The 21,911-nt window shown below is 35.7% G+C and overlaps 2 protein-coding genes across 2 annotated transcripts in view; one reads left to right on the top strand and one right to left on the bottom strand.

Moving 5' to 3' along the window:
* Window positions 1-1,614: 1,614 nt before the first annotated feature.
* On the bottom strand, window positions 1,615-13,424 carry alg12 (ALG12 alpha-1,6-mannosyltransferase). The gene is made up of 9 exons (XM_056455453.1): window positions 13,266-13,424; window positions 8,186-8,318; window positions 7,938-8,111; window positions 7,472-7,666; window positions 7,228-7,332; window positions 5,806-6,028; window positions 2,154-2,323; window positions 2,000-2,075; window positions 1,615-1,917 (listed from the first exon to the last, which is right to left on the bottom strand). Exons 1-9 carry the CDS (start codon window positions 13,422-13,424, stop codon window positions 1,671-1,673), a joined length of 1,482 nt encoding a protein of 493 aa, XP_056311428.1. The 3' UTR covers window positions 1,615-1,670.
* Window positions 13,425-14,588: 1,164 nt separating this feature from the next.
* The window catches only part of creld2 (cysteine-rich with EGF-like domains 2), a 23,550-nt gene continuing 16,227 nt past the window's right edge, over window positions 14,589-21,911 (top strand). The window contains exons 1-3 of the mRNA XM_056455454.1: window positions 14,589-14,925; window positions 15,066-15,148; window positions 15,295-15,405. Of these exons, the coding sequence (XP_056311429.1) occupies window positions 14,797-14,925; window positions 15,066-15,148; window positions 15,295-15,405 (323 nt within the window). The 5' untranslated portion in view covers window positions 14,589-14,796. The remainder of the gene's footprint in view (window positions 14,926-15,065; window positions 15,149-15,294; window positions 15,406-21,911) is intronic.

Here is a 21,911-nt window from a genome sequence, read left to right on the forward strand (position 1 = left end):
GAAATAAAATTTAGCTGGAAAAACAGCCTAACCATAACAATAGGGATGCATGTAACAGTGCAATATAACAAAATAAGGTATAGAAAAAATCTTAATAATTGTAAACTAAAATTTAAAGCAACAAACAAAAATCACTGATTTTCAAAAACTTGAACAAAGAATAAAACAATTTCCTGGCTTTCAATGTCTATAGAAAAAAACTTTTAAAATTCCATGATTGGCCTGAAATTCCATAATTTGTGGAAACCTTGATTGTATTTTTTCCAATTCATGTATAATTCTAATAAAAACTGAGAACAGAAACCCAGGTAACCCAAAACATTGTACACTCCTAAGATTGCCTATGAGAATGCAGCTCCCACAGAAATAATGATGTGTTGAACAGCCAAACTGCAACATGGTATACAATGTAAAACTAGATTTTAATAATTCTAGAACAAAATAATTTTAATACAAAATCTTCCCATTTCCTTTGCAGGCCCTTGCCAACAAACCACCTTGGTTGCTCTTTTACTGGTATATACATTTCTGTATAATTATTGATATTTAACAAAAAATCTTTTCATTAATTTTTTTTTCGGCTTAGTCCCTTTATTAATCGAGGGCTGCCACAGCGGAATGATTTGCCAACTTATCCAGCATATGTTTTATGCAGCGAATGTGCTTCCAGCTCCAACCCATCTCTGGGAAACATCCATACAGACTCATTCACACGCATACTCTACGGACAATTTAGCCTACCCAATTCACCTGTACCACATGTCTTTGGACTGTGGGGGAAAACGGAGCACCCGGACAAAATCCACGCAAACAGGCGTAGAACATGCAAACTCCACACAGAAACGCCAACTGACCCCGCCAAGGCTGGAACCAGCGATCTTGCTTTGAGGCGACAGCACCTACTGCACCACCGCGTCGCCCTAAAATCTTTTCATGAAATAGTAAAAAAATTAAAATAAAAAATAGTCATACAAAGTATTCTTCGTTCACAGCGGGTATTGTTCATTGGTCCGGCACACTCCTTGCGCCTTTGCATCTACAACATTGGCTTAAAAAAATCTACAAGTGCACCAGTGAGTTCTGTTACAGGAATATCACAAAATGTGAAGCAAAGGTCAGCGTGAAAAGATTTATACTTGTACTGCCAAATCAGAGAGGTTGTGAGTGCCAACTTGTAGCTGTATAGAGAAGGGCTGGGCGATTAATTGAAAAGTCATCGAAATCGACTTTCAAAAAGTATAATCGATCTAAGGTGACACGATGGTGCAGTAGGTAGTGCTGCTGCATTACAGCAAGAAAGTCGCTGGTTCGAGCCTCGGCTGGGTAACTCGGCTGGGTATGACTATACAAACAAAGCAGAATAATATAATAAGAAAATGTCAGTTTGCAAGATCAAGCAGCAGAACAAACTGTTTTTAACATCTAAAAATGAATGGAAGTGAATGAGACTGGAAGTCTCGAGCCAAAATGATTCAAATGGCTGCGCCTGCTTGTCCGCAAAGAATAAGGTGAATAAATTTTAAATGCACTCTAACCTGTTACTAGTGTTAATAGAACTAACTCAGAACTACCTACCCTCTCAGCAAACAGAAACAGCAGAATAATTCACAAAACCACTTTTATAAACATTTATTGGCCCCTTCCTTTAGCTAAAGGAATAAATAAAAATTTTAGTCCAATCTTCCATTTACTTTGTTTGATTGTCTTTCTAGAAGCACAAGTTTTTTGTTTAGCTGAATTTTGAGAGGTGGAAAATGGAACATCTCAAATGTAAGGCTTTGGTATCCGGTAATGAACACCAAAGGCTTATGCGAGTCTTTGAGTAGCAATATCTTTGTTGCATTCACTTCCATTAATAGATGTGAATACGTTTTCATAACTGGATCTTCAACTGTCAAATCCTCCTTCTTGTCATATCTATGAAGCAATTAAAAAGAAACATTAATACAAGCAAATCGTTAAACATATAAAGCATTATCGTCGATAGATGCTCACACACCTCCAGTTACTGTTTAGTTCCAGAAAACGTGAGACTCCAGTTTGTGCAGCAAGTACGTCGATGTGTAATGAGACATCTGTGTGGCAAGTATACATCTTAATCAGGTTGTTTGGATTGCAATAATAATTCAGTATTAATAAAGCTATTAACATACCTGCTGTCGTTGGCATTAATCTATGTAGTTCCTGCATTGCTTTCCCTCCTGGGTAGTTGTGATGGGAAACATACAGAGAAATGCTTGTGTATACTGCGTTTAACATCAAATGTCCTACCACAACTATGGAGCCAATTTTATATAGCCGTGACTTTTGGTAATTCTTCAGTCTGTAACAAAACATAAGACAAAATTTGGGGTGAAGGATAATCCACTCTCTGTGGATGGGGGAAAATGGGGACATCTGAAAACGGAGGCGAGATTAAGTAGCCTGCACACAGTTCATTCCTGCATCCTCTCCTTGTAAGTTCAGACTTCAGAAGTTTGATATGGAAAACAAACTCTTGAGGAATCGTCGGTAAATCTTCAAAGGGACTGTGTACTTTACAACCTCATTCACATCACCCTGGCTATGCTGTTTCACTATCTTAACAATAAAACAAAAACATATAAGGAACTGTCAATTTTCATTTTGATATTAGCAACTTAATAGACACCAAAAATGTTGAGGCGTCATGTAGCTGCATAATATGACCGTCATCTTCATGCATATTTATAACAAAATGGAGCTGACAACATAACTGCCTCCATTCATTTCCATTAAAAATACGAAACATACCTTCTCTTTCATTGTTTTAATAATCAATAATCGTCATTATGAAAGTAAAACGTACAATAAGTTTATACATAAAGGCAAGCAATCAATCATATGTGCAGAATCAGTGTCCGTGGTTACATTAATGAATATATTAATCTAAGCGCTCGGCCAAAACACAATACTGAGAACAAGTATAAGATTCAAAAGACCAAAGTTAGGGAATATGTCACTAGATATAAACAACAAGATGAAGTAAATGTCAGGTTTAACAAACATAGTGAGATTTGATCCAGCGGTAGATCCTTGATGAACAGTCCGACGCGCACAGCTCTTATGGGTATGTGCTCAAAGCACGCTGCAGTGCATGCCAGAGTGTGCGTGTGTGTGGTCACGTGATGTGTGTTTTCACCGTTTTAATGTAGACACAGAATTGTTTAGAAAATGCCCATTCTAAAATGCCGTTTTAAAACTAAAATGTGTTAGTGTAAACAGGGCCTGAGTCGAAGCAGCAGTGTTTTAGAATGAAAACGGCTTCTCCAGCGTTTCCAAAATGCTCCGTTTTTCGGGGCTCTAAAACTTGTGCGTCTTAAAACTAAAACGTAGTAGTGTAAACGGGGCCTAAGACAGTGAGTATGTTTACATGGATGCCAATAATCTAATTTGAATAGATTTAGTCAATACTGCGATTAAGAGTCTTCCAATCTAAACATCGATTTTTGATTCATTTAATCAGATTAAGGTCATAATCGAACTAAATAGAAATCGAATTAGGACATGTGGAGTATGCCGATTTTAGTTGCATTATTGAAGTGCAGTACAGACATGTAAACAGCTTAATCAAACTATTACAGTCATGTAGGATTTTCGCCGCATTTTGTGACAGGATATTCCAAACACACACAGGTGTTTGACACTATTCTCTGCACCTATCGAGTCAGTAAGACCACAGACACACAAACAGCAAAATGCGTTGTGCGGTATCAAATTGCATTAAAACAACACTCTTCCAGCAGTTCTTATCATCCAATATTTCATTTGTCGGGTGTGTGTGTGTGGGGGGGGGGGGGGGGGCGGTCATGCATGAAATGTTCCCGAATAAAAGTGAAAGTGTGAAACTACCGTTAGTCGACAAATTAAAAATGAAACATGTGAAATTTCATGAAACTCCAGAGGACATGTGGATATCGTGGTGACACAATGGCGTTAATCGAATTATGCGTTATAACATGTAAAACGACATCATGAAAGGAACATTCAAAAAGCAACTCATGTAAACATGTTAATAATATTATTGTCTTTTTCAGACTAAGACAAATAATTTGATTACTGGTGTCCATGTAAACGTAGTCATGTTATGATCCATATCAGGGATGCTCAACCTTTACTAAAAAAAAAAAAAAAAAAAAAAAAAAAAAAAAACACTTCCTCCATACCAAAAGAATGAGGCTGCAAACTGCAAAATATTTAGTACAACAAGGCAGCTGTAATGTGCTGGTCTCAGATTTAAATTTAGTCAGTCTAAAATAAAAACGATACTAGTCTAACAAATGCTTTGGTCTCTCTTTTCTGTGATCTCTGTTCATGCAGGGCAACGGAGTTAAGCCCACAAACCAGACTCACATCCTCAATGGCATCTCTATTCTTGTTTAAACTAGAACCTACATTCTTTAACTACTGTCATTTCAATTAAACTACTGTCAAATCTTTGTAACATTCAAGTGTTGCTGCAATCCAATAGTCAAGTTCTAGCAAAGCCCATCTAAATAGTCACAGAAATTACTGGAACAGCCAGGTGTCCATATACAGTTGAAGTCAGAATTATTAGCCCCCCTAAGAATTATTTTTTCTTTTTTTAATATTTCCCAAATTATGTTTAACCAAGCAAGGTAATTTTCACAGAATGTCTGATAATATTTTCTCTTCTGGAAAAAGTCTTATTTTGGCAAGAATAAAATCAGTTTTACATTTTTTTAAAAATAATTTTAAGGTCAAATTTATTAGCCCCTTTGAGCTATATATTTTTTCGATAGTCTACAGAACAAACCATCATTATACAATAACTTGCCTAATTACCCCAACCTGCCTAGTTAGCCTAATTACCCTAGTTAAGCCTTTAAATGTCACTTTAAGCTGTATAAAAGTGTCTTGAAAAATATCTAGTAAAATATTATTTACTGTCATCATGGCAAAGATAAATTAAATCAGTTATTAGAGATGAGTTCTTAAAACTATTATGTTTAGAAATGTGTTGAAAAAAATCTTCTCTCCATTAAATAGAAATTGGGGAAAAAATAAACAGGGGGCTAATAATTCTGACTTCAACAGTACCTTTGGTAGCACATAGTAATGTAATGGTAGTTAAATATTAAGCATTTGCTGAGCATACAGCTGAACAACTCTGAAAAATTGAGCTAGATGATTATAAATTGTGCCTTTATGGGTCATGACACTTTGCCAAGTTGGCTACTGGAATAATTCGAGCAACTTATTCTAGCCCTTATCTGGTTGAGGCCACTTTTATGCACCAACCAAGACTTTCAAATGGATAATTCTTTATACATTTTATTCATTACATTTTCTGTATTCACACCTGAAACTGTCACTTTATGAAAGTAAAATGACTTCACTCATTACCATTATTAATTATGGGTAGTTATGTAATGTAATGTGCATTTATATTGTTTGTGCATTTATTGTGTATGGCCATACACCCAAAGCGCTTTACAATCATGTAAGGTGGTCTCTCATCCCCACCACCAATGTGCAGCATCCACCTGGATGAAGACAACAGCACCAGTGCACTCACCAAAGACAAGCTACAGGTGGAGAGGATACAACGTGATAAAGCCAATTCAGTGGATGGTGATGATTGGAAGGTCATGATAGGTAAGGGCGCATGAGGGAGGGAATTTGGCCAGGAAATCAGGGTTACTTGATGAGAAATGTGATGGGATTTATAGTCCCTCTTTGGAGTGACAAAATAACAGACAAAGCAATCATTAACAACAGACATTGGAACTAATTAGTAAACTAGTAAATATTTGTTCAGCTTACATAAAGGAACAGCCACAGGCCCCAATCACGTTGAACACAGGAAAGGTGTAGATGACAAAACGAAGTTCCTTATGGGGCAAAAGGGAGTACAGCAGAATGAAACCTATGGTTACAACGAGCAGCTTTCTTGTCCGTCTGTCCAACAGCCCAAGTGGGATAAAAAGTATTGTGCTGGCAAGAGCTCGAGGGAGAGCAGAGTAGAAATACCAAAGAAAAGGGGAAGTCTGAGACACAGAAGTAGTTAAGGAAAGAGGCAACATTTTAACTGGAGAAAAGATCATGTGTTTTATGTGTCATCACTAGTGTTTTTAAGACTAGTAGGCCCAAAGGCAACATTAAATCATCATTTACTCAATCTCATTAGTCCAAATCTGTGAAATTCATTCTATTTTAGAATGCAAAAAATAAAAATAATAATAATACTGATCACTCCTGATCATGTGATTAAAATGAATACAGAGGTTAAACCATGAAAATGAAATAGAACCATCTAATGCGTTACTAATAATTAGATCTGCAAACAATTTTTTTTTTCCCAAGAAAGTTGCTCATATCATAAAAAAACAAAGCATTTGTAATTACACACCCTGTGTTAGTGGAGTTAAAACAAATGCATTGACAGTAATGGACAATAAATAAATAAATAAATAAATAGGTGTGTGTGTGCGCGCAGTTTAGAACAGGGGTGACAGACATAATTTACATCCAACCCTGCTTCAACACACAAGCTGTGATCACACTGCCGTTTCTCCTGATAGACTTCCATTTATATGCACGCAAATGCGTCAGACTGGAAACGCAAGGTCGTGCATCATGTTTCGCAGTTTGCTGCGTTAAGAGTTCAAGCTTGGTGATCTCTGACCTGCAAAAATTGCATCACACGATTGCGTGAGACCAATCGAGGATCAAAACATGACCTACCTGCACAAAAATGTAAAATATGGACCAATCACTCGCTTTTTTAATGTCTAATCATTTTGTTTAATCCCACCCCTTTTCGCAGCACTGTACAACAGAATTTCACACGCCCAAAATCTAGTCTGACTAGATCTGTATCTGTAGGACTCACTTAATTTGATCAGGTGTGTTTAATTAGGGTTAAAAAGTTACTGTGCAGAGCTGTGGCCATCCAGGAGCTGAGTTTGACACCTGTGGTTTAGAACATACAGCAGGAGTCCTACTGATTTCTTTTAAGGCATCTTAATGTCCTTTTTAAATTCTGAAAGCTTTAGTTCGTTCATTTTAGTTACAAGAAAAATAGCAAAAATATTTTCTGGTTTTGTGCTGTATTCTATTAAAAAATAAATAAATAAAAAATAAAAAACACAGATCTGGAATGACATAAGAATGAGTAGACAATGAGAGAGCATTTTATAGTAACCAAAATATACCTTTAAACTACAAGCATTTTGCAAAAGGATATTCCCCAGTTGGAGCTTTTATTCAAGACTGTGTTGTACCACAATACCTGACCCTCGGGCCAGAGCAGCTTATTCCAGAAAACTCTGTCAACCATGATAGTGAGACCTACAAATGGAAATGGACATGCATTAGTTTGTCTCTACTTTAATGAGAAATTTTCTTTTTAGAATACATGCTAAACAAAAAAAAATTAATAAAAAAAACTGAGATACAATACAGGGGGAAGTATTTGTAAACCACTTACCCAAAGATACAAAACCAGCAGGTATAGCATGGTAAAGCAACTGTCCAAAATTGATTTTTCGGTTCAAAAGTGACATCAGCAACATCAGGCCAAAGAAGAGACACAACTCAGAACGAAACACAATAGCTGCTAAAGCAGAAAGCCAAATGAATGCACCATGTCTCTGGGCCAGCCAAGAGGTGAATGCCAGAAGAACTATTAAAAAAACACAAAAACAACATTTTGGAGAAATGTTTAATGCTTAGTGTTACATTAAACAGGATAATAGACACAATGGAGCTATGTTGACTGCATTTTATTAATATTATTTTTATCTTGTTGTTTTGGCAAAAAAAGTGTGTGTTCACAACTGAAACTGCTCATAGAAAACTATAATTATTGCTCAACTCTGCAAGAACTGCATTACATTATTATTATTATCAATATTAACTATGTATTTTATGTGAACCAACTTAACAGACTATACCTAAAGGCAAAGCAAACACATTTGGGAGAGTTCTGGTAATGTAAAACATCAGATGGAACTGTGTGATGCAGATGAAGCAGAACAGACTGGCCACAAGTGACCCAAACTGCCTTCGGACTTCTTTCTGCATCAGCCATAGTGACAGAATCACACAGAGTCCAAGAACTCCTCTCACTGCAAAACAGACAAAAAATATAATGAAATAAACAGAGTATAATTTATAGTACAAATTGTGATCTAAGACATACCTAGTATCTGAGTGTAAAATTTTGGTGCTTGAAAGAGCACAAGTACACAGGTCATTGGGGCACTCAGTGCTGATATAACCAGGGGTCCAAAGAAAGTGCGTGGAACCACACCAGGAAACTCATGATGGTCATACTGGAGAAAGGCAGAGTGATAAATAGTGAGAGTAATGCATTTAAACTTCTAATTTAGTGCATAAATAGTAGAGCATATTTACTTATTATTTATTATATTTAAACTTAATACACGAATGACCTTATTTAAATACATTTTTAAAAAAACTCTGAATTGACAAACAGGTAAACTCTAATAACATTCCAAACAACATGACATTCTAAACGTCATGCACTACATGATCCAGTGCACAGAATTAGAGCATTTGACAGGCCTTCAAGTGGGTCTAGTTTGTCCAATGCCAGACCCTATGCATCATGGTATATGTGATATGTAAGGGCTGCATTGAGATATCTTTCAGCACTGACATCACACAGTGTGCATCCACAACATTTCTCAATCCTGGTCTTCGTGGCCCCCTGCGCTGAATATTTTGCATGTTTCTTTTATTTAACAAAGCTGCTTTAAATGACCAGCTCGTTAGAAGAGATCCATGCATGAACTTTGTTCTCACTGACATTACCATAAGCAGTGTGCATTGTTCCTTCTCATTAATTGCTCTCTACCTGCACACAAGAAACCCTTATTTGCATGTAGTTAAAATCGAGGTCTTGCTTATTGGACCGAAAAACCTAGAACTCAGTCTAACTCTTGATGGATTTTCAGTTCAGTCCCCATCTTCAGTCAAAAATTTGGGTGTGATTTTTTTTTTTTTTACTTAGAAATGTTGCCAAACTTCAACATATACTATCAATGTCTGATGCGGAAATGCTTATTCATGCTTCATGACCTCTTGCTTAGACTATTGTAATGCGTTACTAGACGGTTACCCTGTATGCCTAATTAATAAACATCAATTGGTTCAAAATGCAGCTGCTAGGGTGCTTTCTAAAACAAAGAAGTATTATCATATTACTCCTGTTCTTTCATCATTGCATTGGCTCCCTAATAAATAATGGTGTATTACAGCCCCTTTTGTCCACTAAGCTCTATTAATTTTGGACAACTGATTCCTAGATATTCCTAGAATATCAAAATAGACTAGGTGGAAGATATTTCTCATACCTGGCACCTATACTCTGGAACAGCCTTACTAACACAGTTCGGGAGGCAGACACACTCAGTTTAAAACTAGTTTTTGCAGGTAAATTGTTTTACAGTTAATAGGATTTGATTTTTAATTAGATTATTCAAGTAAAGCGCCCCTCACATTAAAAGAAAATAGTTTACTTCTACATTGAAAATAGAGTGGATCTAGATTAGGGGTTTCCAACCTCATATGCAAGGTACTTTTTAAAAACTGAAAGTGTCCGAGAGCTACTCATGTCATGGTCACTGAATAGGCTAAATGCAGAAAGTCCTAATGGGGGGAAAAAAAATGGAAAAGCAAAATGTGACCGTACAAGATGCCAAATACGAAAAAAAAACCCGGAAGAAAGGAGGGACGTGCGGCCAGAGAGTGCACTGATACGATACTGTTGTTGTAATGAAGTTGTTAAAAATAAGTGAATATACTTATCGTTTAGTGCCATTTTGACATTTAAAACAGGACATTTTAAAATGCTTAATGTGAAAAATGCTTAAAGTGGTTTAAATGTACCTACACCTCAACCAGCGAAGCCCAGATTTCTGTCAAACTTTACTTGTAATCAACACAAACTACATTAAAAAGAACGAGCTTTAATTCCACTGATAAAGTGAACAATATCATATTAAGCGTTTTCTCCTCCTTTGAAGTCCATTATAAGGAACCTTACCTTAAAGGGTCATGAAACCCTAAAACACATTTTTTGACAGATGTGTGGCACGTTGCTAAAAACACTATTACAATACATATATTTCACCATCAATTAAAAATGCGCTATTTTTGTGTTTAGAGCAAATTCGTTCCTCCAGTTTAAAAAGAAAATTTCAAAGCAACATTAAGGCCATGAAGTAAATCTGCAATTTCTGAGAGGTGAATGGCCGCCTGTACATTGACTTCAACATGTTTTCACATTTTCTCTGCATTAATTCATGAGAAAGAACTGGTTCGATCCAATGACCATGCACTATTATGAATGAGATTTAACTTTATTGTAATGCATGAGAAAGTTTTTTTGGATTCTTCCCTCTTTTCTAACCTTAAGTATTAACTTATCCGTTACAGTGTTCAGCGACATGGTTCACCAGTACTCCATTTTATAAAGTGTAATAACACACACATATATATTTTTTTCTGTTTCCCCGCAACATAAGCAGATTGCACATGGTGCAAGCTGTTGGCTTGCTGTGACCTTATAACATGCAAGAATTTTTTTTTTGTTTGTTTTGTTTACCTGCAAACATTTTAAATCTGCAAACAGTGAATTCCACATTAGCCAGTTGTTTTCTTTTAAATAAATTTTAAAAAGCGCTTCCAGTTCATGTTGATTTTACTGTTTCCACAAATTTGGTAACTATGTGCTTAAACATACTTTATTTATTCATATTTCTATGCAATATGTTACCGTCAAACGAACTCATTCAATTTTAGAAGACATAATTCACTGTCAAAGTGATTGAAGTTACTAAGTAATTTACTATAATACTACTAAAAGACTGTGGACAAAATATAATACAATACAACTAAATCCACATTTTATAAGTGCAACGCAACATTTGTGGCCTAACGGCCATGTAACATTTAATTCGTGACCTTCACTTTCTCCTGCATGCATGCTCGTGTTTGTGTACAAAGGTTCAAATTTATAAGGCAGTGTACCTGCACTGTAATCAATAAAACTGTGTGAATCAGGAGATTCTAGTTGGGAGAATCCTCCACTTCCACAGAATTCTCACCAGGGGCACCAAAAGTCGGTTTGAGCCATATGACCAAAAGCTTTTAGTGGGCCCCTTGAGACTTGCTTGACAAACATCCAAAAAAAGACTCGAGGACGCGCGAGTGATTTACATGTGAAGTCAATACAAAGATGAGATATAAACATCTTGTGGCACGAATTGGGCATTTTATTTGTTTGACGCACTTCAGTACAGGAAAGTTGGGAGCAAACGGAGCAATGGAACAAACAGGTGGGAATGAGATTGGTTAAAGGGTGACAGCCACTGGACATCATGGGATTGAAGGACATTTTATGTGCTTTACATGTATGGCTGGTATGTGGGATGTGCGTCAAATCGATAAATTATTTCATTTAACTCTTTCCCTGCAGTTAATGAGAGAAAACGCTTTTATGCCATTGACGAGTTTTACGGCAATCCGTGTTTTAGGTGCATTACGGTAGGGGAAGCCCTAATGCATGTCCTATGTGTGACGATGTCAGATGCTCTGGGGAGTGAAATCTGAGAAAAAGATTGTGGATTAAAGTAATACAGCCTTCCTTTGTCTTAACCCCTACCGTTTTAGATCTTGTCTTGACAAGAGACCAAAATAAACAAGCTTTATTTTTATGACTTGTGTCATTGTTTCAGATTGCACACCTAACATAGTATGCTACCCAATGTGGTAAATTCATATCATTTGATATAAAAAAAACATAAGGCAAAATTGTTCGCACATTTCTAGAATTTACCACCACAAAATTCATTTGTATTGACTTTCACTTCTCGCTAGTGTTCAAATTAAATTTCCACTATAAGGAAAACCTTAACATGGCTTAATGCACATTACCAGCAACCAGGGAAACGAATTTTTACTTGTAATTAACACTAACTACTATCAAACTATCAATTCTGTAGATAAAGTGAACAATGTCACATTAAGCATTTTATCCCCATTGAAGTCCATTATAACAGCTTAATGTGGTTTAAATTAACGACACCTTGAGACAACCAAATTTTCATAAAATATCCTGATGTTCTTTCTGATGTCAAAAGAACAAGCTCTTAATTTAGTGTATAAAGGAACAATATCACTTTAAGTATTCTCTCTATAGGAGTACATTACAACAGCTTAACATGGCTTAATGTACCTTAACACCAATGAGGGAAACCCAACCCCTGTTCATTTAAATCTACTTTTATTTAGAATAGATTAAACACTTTCTGCTATCAAAAAATGCTTTCATATGCATGTGATTTTTTCTGACTAAATTAAATTTTGGTTTTGGTGAGCTACTTGAAATCATGACACCTGATCTAGATTGAGGTAAGGTTGGTTTTACATTCACACATTCAGACTTTCTACTTAATATTATAATTTCAGAAATGTATTCTTTGCAAATTCTAAATAGTGGAATCATATTAGCAGCCAATGACTATCAAAGTACAACACGAGTAAAGTTGGTTTTTACATTCACATATTTAGACTTTCTACTTAATAATATAACTTCAGAAAAAAAAAAATCTTTGCAAATTCTAAATAATTAGCAGCCAGTGGCTTTCATAGTAACGTTAAAACAATGCTCATATTCAATTAAATAGTGCTAATGTTGTTTTTAAGTCACAGTTACAAGTGATACCATGGTAAACAATAGAGGTAAAGTTGGTTTTATATTCGCACATTCGGACTTTCCCCATAATAATATAATTTCATAAAAGCATTATTTGCAAACTCTAAATAGCGAAATCATATTAGCAGCCAATGACTATCGAAGTACAACATTGTTCACAGTCAAATAAACAGTGTTAATGTTATTTAGAAGTCATACTTGCATGCTAATTCCAATCGAATATTCAGAGTAACATGGTAAACAATATAGAGACTTCTAAATGAACGAATGCGTGAATATAAAACCAACTTTACCTCTGTTGCTAAACAATGTGGGGACCGTGTCACAAGTTGTCACTGAAAGAATGTGCTAAATATAAAACCAACGGAATGCTTTCATTTTTCAGTCACAGAAATATAATCACGTTTCATCACAGTCGTTTTGTATTAAACGCACTTATCACGGTTATCAGAGGAAGCACATTAATTATTTAAAAGTTCAAGTAACTGATTTCTAGACAAACATAAAACAATAACTTACTTTATATATACGAACTTACCTTTTCAAAATCAAACCTGTGATACAGAATATCATGAATTGCTTGTAAATTAAAGCTTTCTTCAACTTTGGTATAGGGACAAGTAAACAAATGTAGAAATGATATAATAATCATGAAAATTAGGAGACAGCTCTCATTTACAGCTCCTTTGCGAGCCATCGCGCGTTCTTCTTTTAAAGTAAACGGTGGTTGGCAGATAAACTTTAACGGTGCATTCCCACCACCTACTGGATAGGAGTGTGGAGTGCATAATGGTTGGAAAGCAAAACTATGAATGCCAATGATATGTAATAAAGGGAGATGAACATGTATAAAATACAGCAAAGTCTTGAATTATATTTATTAACATTGAGGTTTTTAAAAAATACTTATTCATAAACTATTCATTCGTCTTCTTTTTTTATTTACTGGCGGTTGGCAAACCGACTTAAAAGATCCATTTCCGCCACCTACTGGAGAGTGTAAAACTTGCTGGATTCTACTTTACAATATATTAAAATAAACGAAAGAAAGGAGTAAATAGTAATAATAATAATAATAATAATAATAATAATAATAATAATAATAATAATAATAATAATGTTTTTTCCCTTAAATTGTATTTATCACACCAATTGTTTACAAATATAAATATAATTACACTTTATATTGAGCTGGAGCATTGTGTTTATAGTTATTCTCAATATTCAATAAATTAATAATGAAACTATTAATGTTATTCCTATTTCTCTTATGTCACAATATGTTGTCTGTGGTTGTCCATATTTATTATTTTCTTGACTCCTGTTTCCACCACTCATGTTGCTCATGATGAATGACTGGTTAAATGTTGTACCCGGTACCCATAATATAAAATACTTAATCTATTGGTGGATTCTGTTCATATCTTGCACCAAGACTTGCCATTACCAAGCTAAATACTGTAATAGTGATGATCTGAGCTAATGTGAATTTTGGTGGCTATTGCAAAGAAGACAGACAATCGGCTATCAGGCTATGTAATAATATCCAATGTAATTTTGGTTTCTCAGAATCTTCATGCTCACAAGGACTTTAAAATTATGCAATCACATAAAATGTATGAGTATTCAAAGTTTCTTATTCATAAGTGTTTTGTTTAAATACCACATTGATTAAACGATATATAATCATTCAATGAAATCGATTTGCATAAAAGCACGCATAATCGCATTCACTTCTAAATATCTTTGTTGAACCTCCCGCGCGTGGCGGCAGTTCATTGGCTAATGCATTGATGTACAGGAGAACTGTCCAATTACGTAAAGACACAATGTTACAGAGGGGCTGACGCGGAAATCCGAATATCTAACCGGTGAGAAGGCGGCATGCTAGTTTGTAAATGTGACGTTCTACATGTCTTGATAATAAACGTGTCATAATCTCAGACGTTAGATGTTGAATGATATATATATATATATATAAGTTTTTTAACTTGCTAGGGATAGCCCAGAAAAAAAAACTGTTTTCTTATTAGGCAACATTTGTTGTAGACAGTGCACTTGATGACAACATGTTACTCTCATGTAGTATTTTTCGCATATTTTGTATGTTTTTGCTTCTACGACTTGGATCTATGTATAAAAAGGACTTTTCAGCATTATGCTCAACCTGCCGACAGCTAGTAGACGATTTTGACAAGGTATCTATATGTCTCTGTCTGTCTGATGTTAAATAAACAGCAATACACTTAGTAGCACGTTCATTGTTAATGATATGTGATTCTTCTTCTAAGGCACGTCAAATAGTTTATTGTTAAAAATACACTTTTTTTCCCGTCAGGGTTTGGAAAAAACAGCAAAGCAAAATTTTGGGGGTGGAAATACAGCATGGGAAGAACGTAAACTATCCAAATATGAGACGAGGTGAGAAGAAAATTAAAATGAATTGTATTCAATAAAAAAGTATTAAATGCAGCACTTGCTTAAATTTAAAGCACCCAATGATTTAATTTTGGACTCATACTTTTTGAGTTCTTACAATAATGCAGTCATATTTGTGGTTTCTCCAGTGAGATTAGGTTGACAGAGATCCTGGAGGGCTTGTGTCAAAGCAGCAATTTTGAGTGCAGCCACATGTTGGAAGAAAATGAGGAACACTTAGAGGCATGGTGGTTCAAGAGGTCAGAAACTCAGGAGAACTTCTGCCATAATTTCTTCATTCTGAAAGCTGAGGTATACTTCATTTTTCTGCGTGCCGTTACGTGTCGTACACCTGTTTTGAATTAATTTGAATTATTAATCTTACAGTATATGTGAAGCAAAAACAGCATTTCCACCTGTCATGTCTAGTGTAGCTAGAAACAAGATGCAACATCTGGGTAGTGTGTTTTACATTTTGTGGGGCAGAACTGAAGCAGCAAGGTTTTTCGGCATGCTACAAGATGTAAGCGGTAGTCTGCGTTAACAACTCAACTTCTCATAACAGTGAGAAACCTTCCCATAATATTGAGAAACCCTCAAGCAAATCCATGCAATCGTCAACCTTGCTATGGAAATTTTTTTCACTAAAATAGTGAAACCGTGTCTGCGTTTTTTTTTTTTTGTGTAGGCTTGTATTTTACAGTACTTTAGAAATACTACAAAATGTCTCTCTCAGTGTTTTCAAACAATTATATCTGATATACAAAAGTTACACAAGTGGCAATTTCACATCCATAACCACACTTTTCCCTCTTAAATGCATAAATGTCAAATAAAATAAAGTCAATAATTTTTTTTTTCTATAGAGAGACATATTTTATCCTGTTGATTAGCATTATTTCTTTTGGGTTGTGCAATTCAATTCACAGAATTTCTACAAAGTATGATGTATACTGCAAACTCGCATACTTTTTTGGTCCCATCCATAACGCATGCTTATTTTCCTCATGTAAAGTACAAAACATTTTTACGGATTGATATTTTTCTGTTCCCATAACTCGGTGGTTAGTAGTTTTGGAAAATATAAACGGATGTTTCAATAAAATGTTAATATATACTTTTTCTGAGAAATTGTTTTAAGATTTTACTGCAAATGTCACATCCATAACACTGGAATTGCTCTCTCTTATAATAATGACTTAACATCTCATGAAAATGAAAAATACTTTGAAACTAAGGCAAACTTTCTTGTAATAGTGCCCAAAGTATTTGAAATAAAAAGCTTGTTAAATAGCACTAACTGCAAAAAATAATGCATTGAATTAACAAGTGCTTGCATTTTAATGTCCTGACTTGCCAGGTTTTTTTTTAATTACACCTCTAAAAGTACACATGACATTCTGCCAAATCTAACAATCTTAAACTATTTTGTTGTGACATTCTTATTATATTTCCTTATTATATTTCCTGCTTCTTGCCTTTCCTGTTTTTACCTCTGGTATTGTTTATTTATTTATTTTTTTAATTATGTTATTGTGCCTGTTTATATATATTTTTAATAATTTATATTCTTTTTAGCAGTCAGTTGTTATAAAAAATAACATGTAATACTACTACTACTAATAATAATACTACTACTAATAATAATAATAACGACAAAAAGCTATGTTTATAGAAGATCATCATATTCGTTAAAAGACCTACATGTAACCCCTACAGTCCAACGGATCAATAAGCATTTGGATTTTTTTTTTCATTGAAATGTAGAATGTAAAAATTGTTCCTTAATTTAATTACTTGCTGAATTGCCTCTGGCATGTTATAATATGTGCATGTGCTGAAACAAGTCTCCCCATAAATAAATGTCCCATAAGTGAGTGCTAAAGTTGGGGATGCTTGTGAAATGAAAGTGACATAAGCCGCAAATCAGTGCTTGTGGGTCCAAATGTGTTCATATTTTTGCGCACCAGTTGAAAGATGTGCAGCAGCATTTTGCACCATCTGCAGACAAGCAGCAGAAGACTCATTAACCCCACATACAGTGTTATCTACGGACTAAATTATTGTAATTCAAAGGCACGGATTACTGCCTCATTTTTTTTTTTTTTTTTTTGCTTTGCTGAGCTAAGGTGCCTAACTCAACCAGCATAGTCTCAATGGTGTTGCCAAAAATCACTTCATGGAAGTCTCTTTTTTTTTTTTTTTTTTTTAAATTGATCGAAACTTTTCAAAAAAAAAAAAAAAGAAACATCCAGGCCTTTATATTTTAGACAATCAAGTAGTGGTTTGATGGTATCACCCTTACTGATTGATAGATAAATCTGCCTACCGTCTGCATAAGAATTGAATGATTAGCCATTCTTATTATTGATCTAAGAGGGAGCAAATACAGAGAGGAGAAGAGGGCATAAAACTAAACTTCAGCATTCCGCAGTAGAGTGGGGCAGAGGAGGACATATTCACCACAACTAACACAAAAAGTGTGTCCATCCAGATATAACCTAAACCATTCAAGTGCCATGTCCTTAATGCCAACCCACTGTTATAAACTAGAACTATTATAACACAATCACCACAATCAGTAGCTATAAAAATATAATTAAACTTTTTAGTGCAGATTCTTTGCTGTGTATATTTTAAAAACTAGATTAATACATTTCAAGAATATTTTTGTGTTTTTCAGATAGGTCATCAAATTGCTATAAACAATCTTTTCAAGGTATTTTAAAAGAAAAGGTAATTTTGTAATGGGCCTGAGATTTGCAGGGTCTTATGAATTCAGACCAGTTTTTCTAATCTAGGGCTTTTATTTATAATTGTTTAATGCTTGAAATGTTGCTGGTATATGAAACAATCAAATTATGTAGCTAGAATGTACTTTTAAAAATGTATTTATTTATTAGAATTTATTAATTTAAGATTTTGTAATTATATAATGGTAATGATTTATAACTATTAGTTCTGATGTTGTTTATAAACATTCTTTTTGATGATGTACAATAAAGATGTTCTTACGTCACACTTGGTCATGTAAGCTCATTACTGTTCAGTGCCCATATTTGTGCACACAACCTACTGATGTGGAGCTAGGGTGCTGATTGAGACAGAGCAAGAAGGTTGCTGGTTCGAGCCCCGGCTAGGTCAGTTGGCATTTCTGTGTGGAGTTTGCATGTTCTGCCTGTGTTCACGTGGGTTTCCTCCGGGTACTCCTGTTTACCCCCACAGTCCAAAGACATGTGGTATAGGTGTATTGAATAAGCTAAACTGGCCGTAGTGTATGTGTGTGAATGCAAGAGTGTGTGGGTGTTTCCCAGTGTTGGGTTGCGGCTGGAATGATATCTGCTGCGTGATAAAACATATGCTGGATAAGTTCATTCCGCTGTGGTGACCCCTGATTAATAAAGGGACTAAACCAAATAGAAAATGAATGAATGAATGAGGAAACATTGTTGTACGCACTCTACTGAAGACATCCATCAGCCTACATATTTAATTTTGTTTGTTAAGCGCAATTAAGAAGGTCGCTGGTTCGAGCCTTGGCTGGATCGGTTGGCGTTTCTGTGTGGAGTTTGCATGTTCTCCCTGCATTTGCGTGGGTTTCCTCCGGGTGCTCTAGTTTCCCCCACAGTCAAAAGACATGCACTACAGGTGAACTGGGTAGGCTAAATTGTCCATAGTGTATGTGTGTGAATGAGTGTGTATGGATGTTTCCCAGAGAAGGGTTGCAGCTGGAAGGGCATCTGCTGCGTAAAACTTATGCTGGATAAGTTGGAGGTTCATTCCGCTGTGGCGACCACGGATTAATAAAGGGACTGAGCTGAAAATAAAATGAATGAATGAATAAATGTTAAGCGCAATTATTTGTTTCAAGACTATTTCTAAATTCAGTTCTAATTTCCAGCAAATGAATAAATAAACTAATTTATATATAATAAACTATGTAATAAACTAATAAATAATAACGAAGTGTGGTCATAAAAAGAGTTATATTCAAACACGCGTCGTATGCCCCATATGGTCCAAAACCCGACAGCTGGACAAATCTAAGCTTGTTTTTATTTAAACAAATATAAATATGCTAATAATAATAACATTTATACAAATGCAAATTGTCATGAATAAACTGAAAAAGTACCCCGGCATGGAGGCAGTGGTTTTTATATTTATATAGAACGTAATAATTTTTGTAATTTTTTAATCCTTTAATTCTTTTTCATTTTAAAGATATCTGCGTGTTGCTGTATGTCCTGTGAGTATTAAGCAATGTGTAGGCATTTAATCCGTTAACAACTAATCCGTTCTGCACTGGACTTTAGCCTGCTTTCAGCTGGTCTGTTTTAGTTCTTTAAAATAGCAACACGCCAACAACGTGCCTTACCATTCCTCCTTTCTAGACCAGAACACCCATGATTCCACAAAGTAGCGCAAATGGATTTGCTATTTAAACAACGTAGCACAAAAGGGGAAAATTAGGGTTGCGTTGGTCTGAAAAAAAGCAACACATCACGCCAAACACTTCCGGCACCTCATTGCGCCAGCTGTATGATAGGGCCTGTGCAGTTTGGCCTTTTTTCATTTGTGCTCGGCTTTTTGGCACTCATGTCTGCACAGCAAAAGCCATGTCATTTAGCAAAGGCTGAATAATGCGTCACATATCTAACCAAAAGATAAGACAAGGTTTAGTGTGTGACCACTTTCCCGGACCAGACACAGACTGTATAAGATTAAAAGAACCAATAAAATGTAAAAAGTCCTTTGCTGTTGTGTTATCACTACAGCAGACATGCACATAAAAATCTCAATTAATTAGGGCACAATTGCATTAGGCATAATATCAACCAGAAAAACAGAATTGTATTTCTGGCTGTTATTTATGGCTTACTGTATTTTGGAGCTCAGTAAATCACTGCACATAATGTTTTGTGAACATGACCCAACTCAGTTACTAAATAAACTGTTCAAATCTTTAAAAGTGTCTGGCAGCAATATCTTACATTTGTAAGAATTTCTCGTCCCGACATTCACGAGGAATTTAAATATGTGCAATAATTCAGTAACAATTTCGAGAATGCACTGGACTCACCAACGCTCAGTCTTTCTCTGTGTGACGGGTTGTCCAAAAAATCATTCAGCATAGAAGTTTTGTTTGACAGTGATCTGGTATTTACCAGGCCAAAGCTTGCAAGAGTTGTTGCGTATGCGTTGGTGACGATTCGAGAAACTCAAAACAAAGGCTGCAAGTCTCATAAATTCACTCTGCGCTGGCAGGGAGTGAGGAGAACCAGGCATGTGGGGCTGGAACGCCTTTTTATTCTACTAAATCTTAAACCATCTGTTAAATAAATTTATTTCCTCAAAAGTCTATACACAACACCCCATAATGACAATGTGAAAGATTTTTTTTAATTGTTGCAAATTTATAAAAAAAAAAAAAACAAAACTGAAAAATCACATGTACATAAGTATTTACAGCTTTGCTCAAAACTTTGATGCACCTTTGGCAGCAATTACAGCCTCAAGTCTATTTGAATATGATGCCACAAGCTTGGCACACCTGTCTTTGGGAATTTTTGCCCATTCCTCTTTGTAGTACCTGTCAAGCTTCCCATGTTGGATGGGAAGCGACAGTTTACAGCCATTTTCAGATCTTTCCAGAGATGTTCAATAGGATTTAGGTCTGGGCTCTTGCTGGGCCACTCAAGAACATTCACAGAGTTGTTGTGAAGCCACCCTATTGATATTTTGGCTCATACTTTAGGTCATTGTCCTGTTATAAGATAAAGCGTCGCTCCAGTCTGAGATCAAGAGTACTCTGAAGCAGGTTTTCATTCAGGATGTTCCTGCTGCCGAAAAACATCTCCACAGCATGATGCTGCCACAACCATGCTTCACTGTAGGGATGGTATTAGCATGGTGATGAGCAGTGCCTGGTTTTCTCCAGACGTAAGGCCTGGCATTCACTCCAAAGAGTTCAATTCTAGTCTCATTAGACCAGAGAGTTTTGTTTCAGATGCCTTTTGGCAAATTCCAAGCGGGCTGCCATGGGCCCTTTACTAAGAAGTGGCTTTCATCTGGCCACTTTACCAAAGGCCTGATTTGTGGATTGATGCACAGATGGTTGTCCTTCTGTAAGGTTCTCCTCTCTCCACAGAAGAATGCTGGAGCTCAGACAGAGTGACCATCGGGTTATTGATCACCTCCCTGACTAAGGCCCTTCTCCCCCGATCACTCAGCTTAGATGGCCGACCAGCTCTAGGAAGAGTGCTGGTGGTTCCAAACATCTTCCACTTACGGATGATGGAGGCCACTGTGCTTATTGGACATTTTTGAGCAGTAGAAATTTTTCTATTATCTTCCCCAACGATGTGCCTCGAGACAATCCTGTCTCGGAGGTCTACAGACAATTCCTTTGTTTTCATGCTTGGTTTGTGATTTGACATGCATTAACCTTGGGACCTTATATAGACCGGTGTGTGCCTTTTCAAATCATGTCCAATCAACTGAATTTGCCACAGGTGAACTCCAATTAAGCTGCTGAAATATCTCAAGAACGATCAGTGGAAAAAGAAAGTACCTGAGCTCAATTTAGAGCTTCACAGCAAAGGCTGTTATGGGGTATTGTGTGAAGAATTTTAAGGAAATAAATTTATTTAATCCATTTTTGGAAAAAAAAATGTGTAAAAAAGTGAAGTGGAAATGTTATGCCCATGCACTGGAAAAGTCTGAACAAGTTCGACTTTTCCGGTGTAGTATTGCAGTGCTTTAA

Source organism: Danio aesculapii, chromosome 4, assembly GCF_903798145.1.
Source record: "Danio aesculapii chromosome 4, fDanAes4.1, whole genome shotgun sequence".
In the NCBI taxonomy this organism is placed as follows: Eukaryota; Metazoa; Chordata; class Actinopteri; order Cypriniformes; family Danionidae; genus Danio; species Danio aesculapii.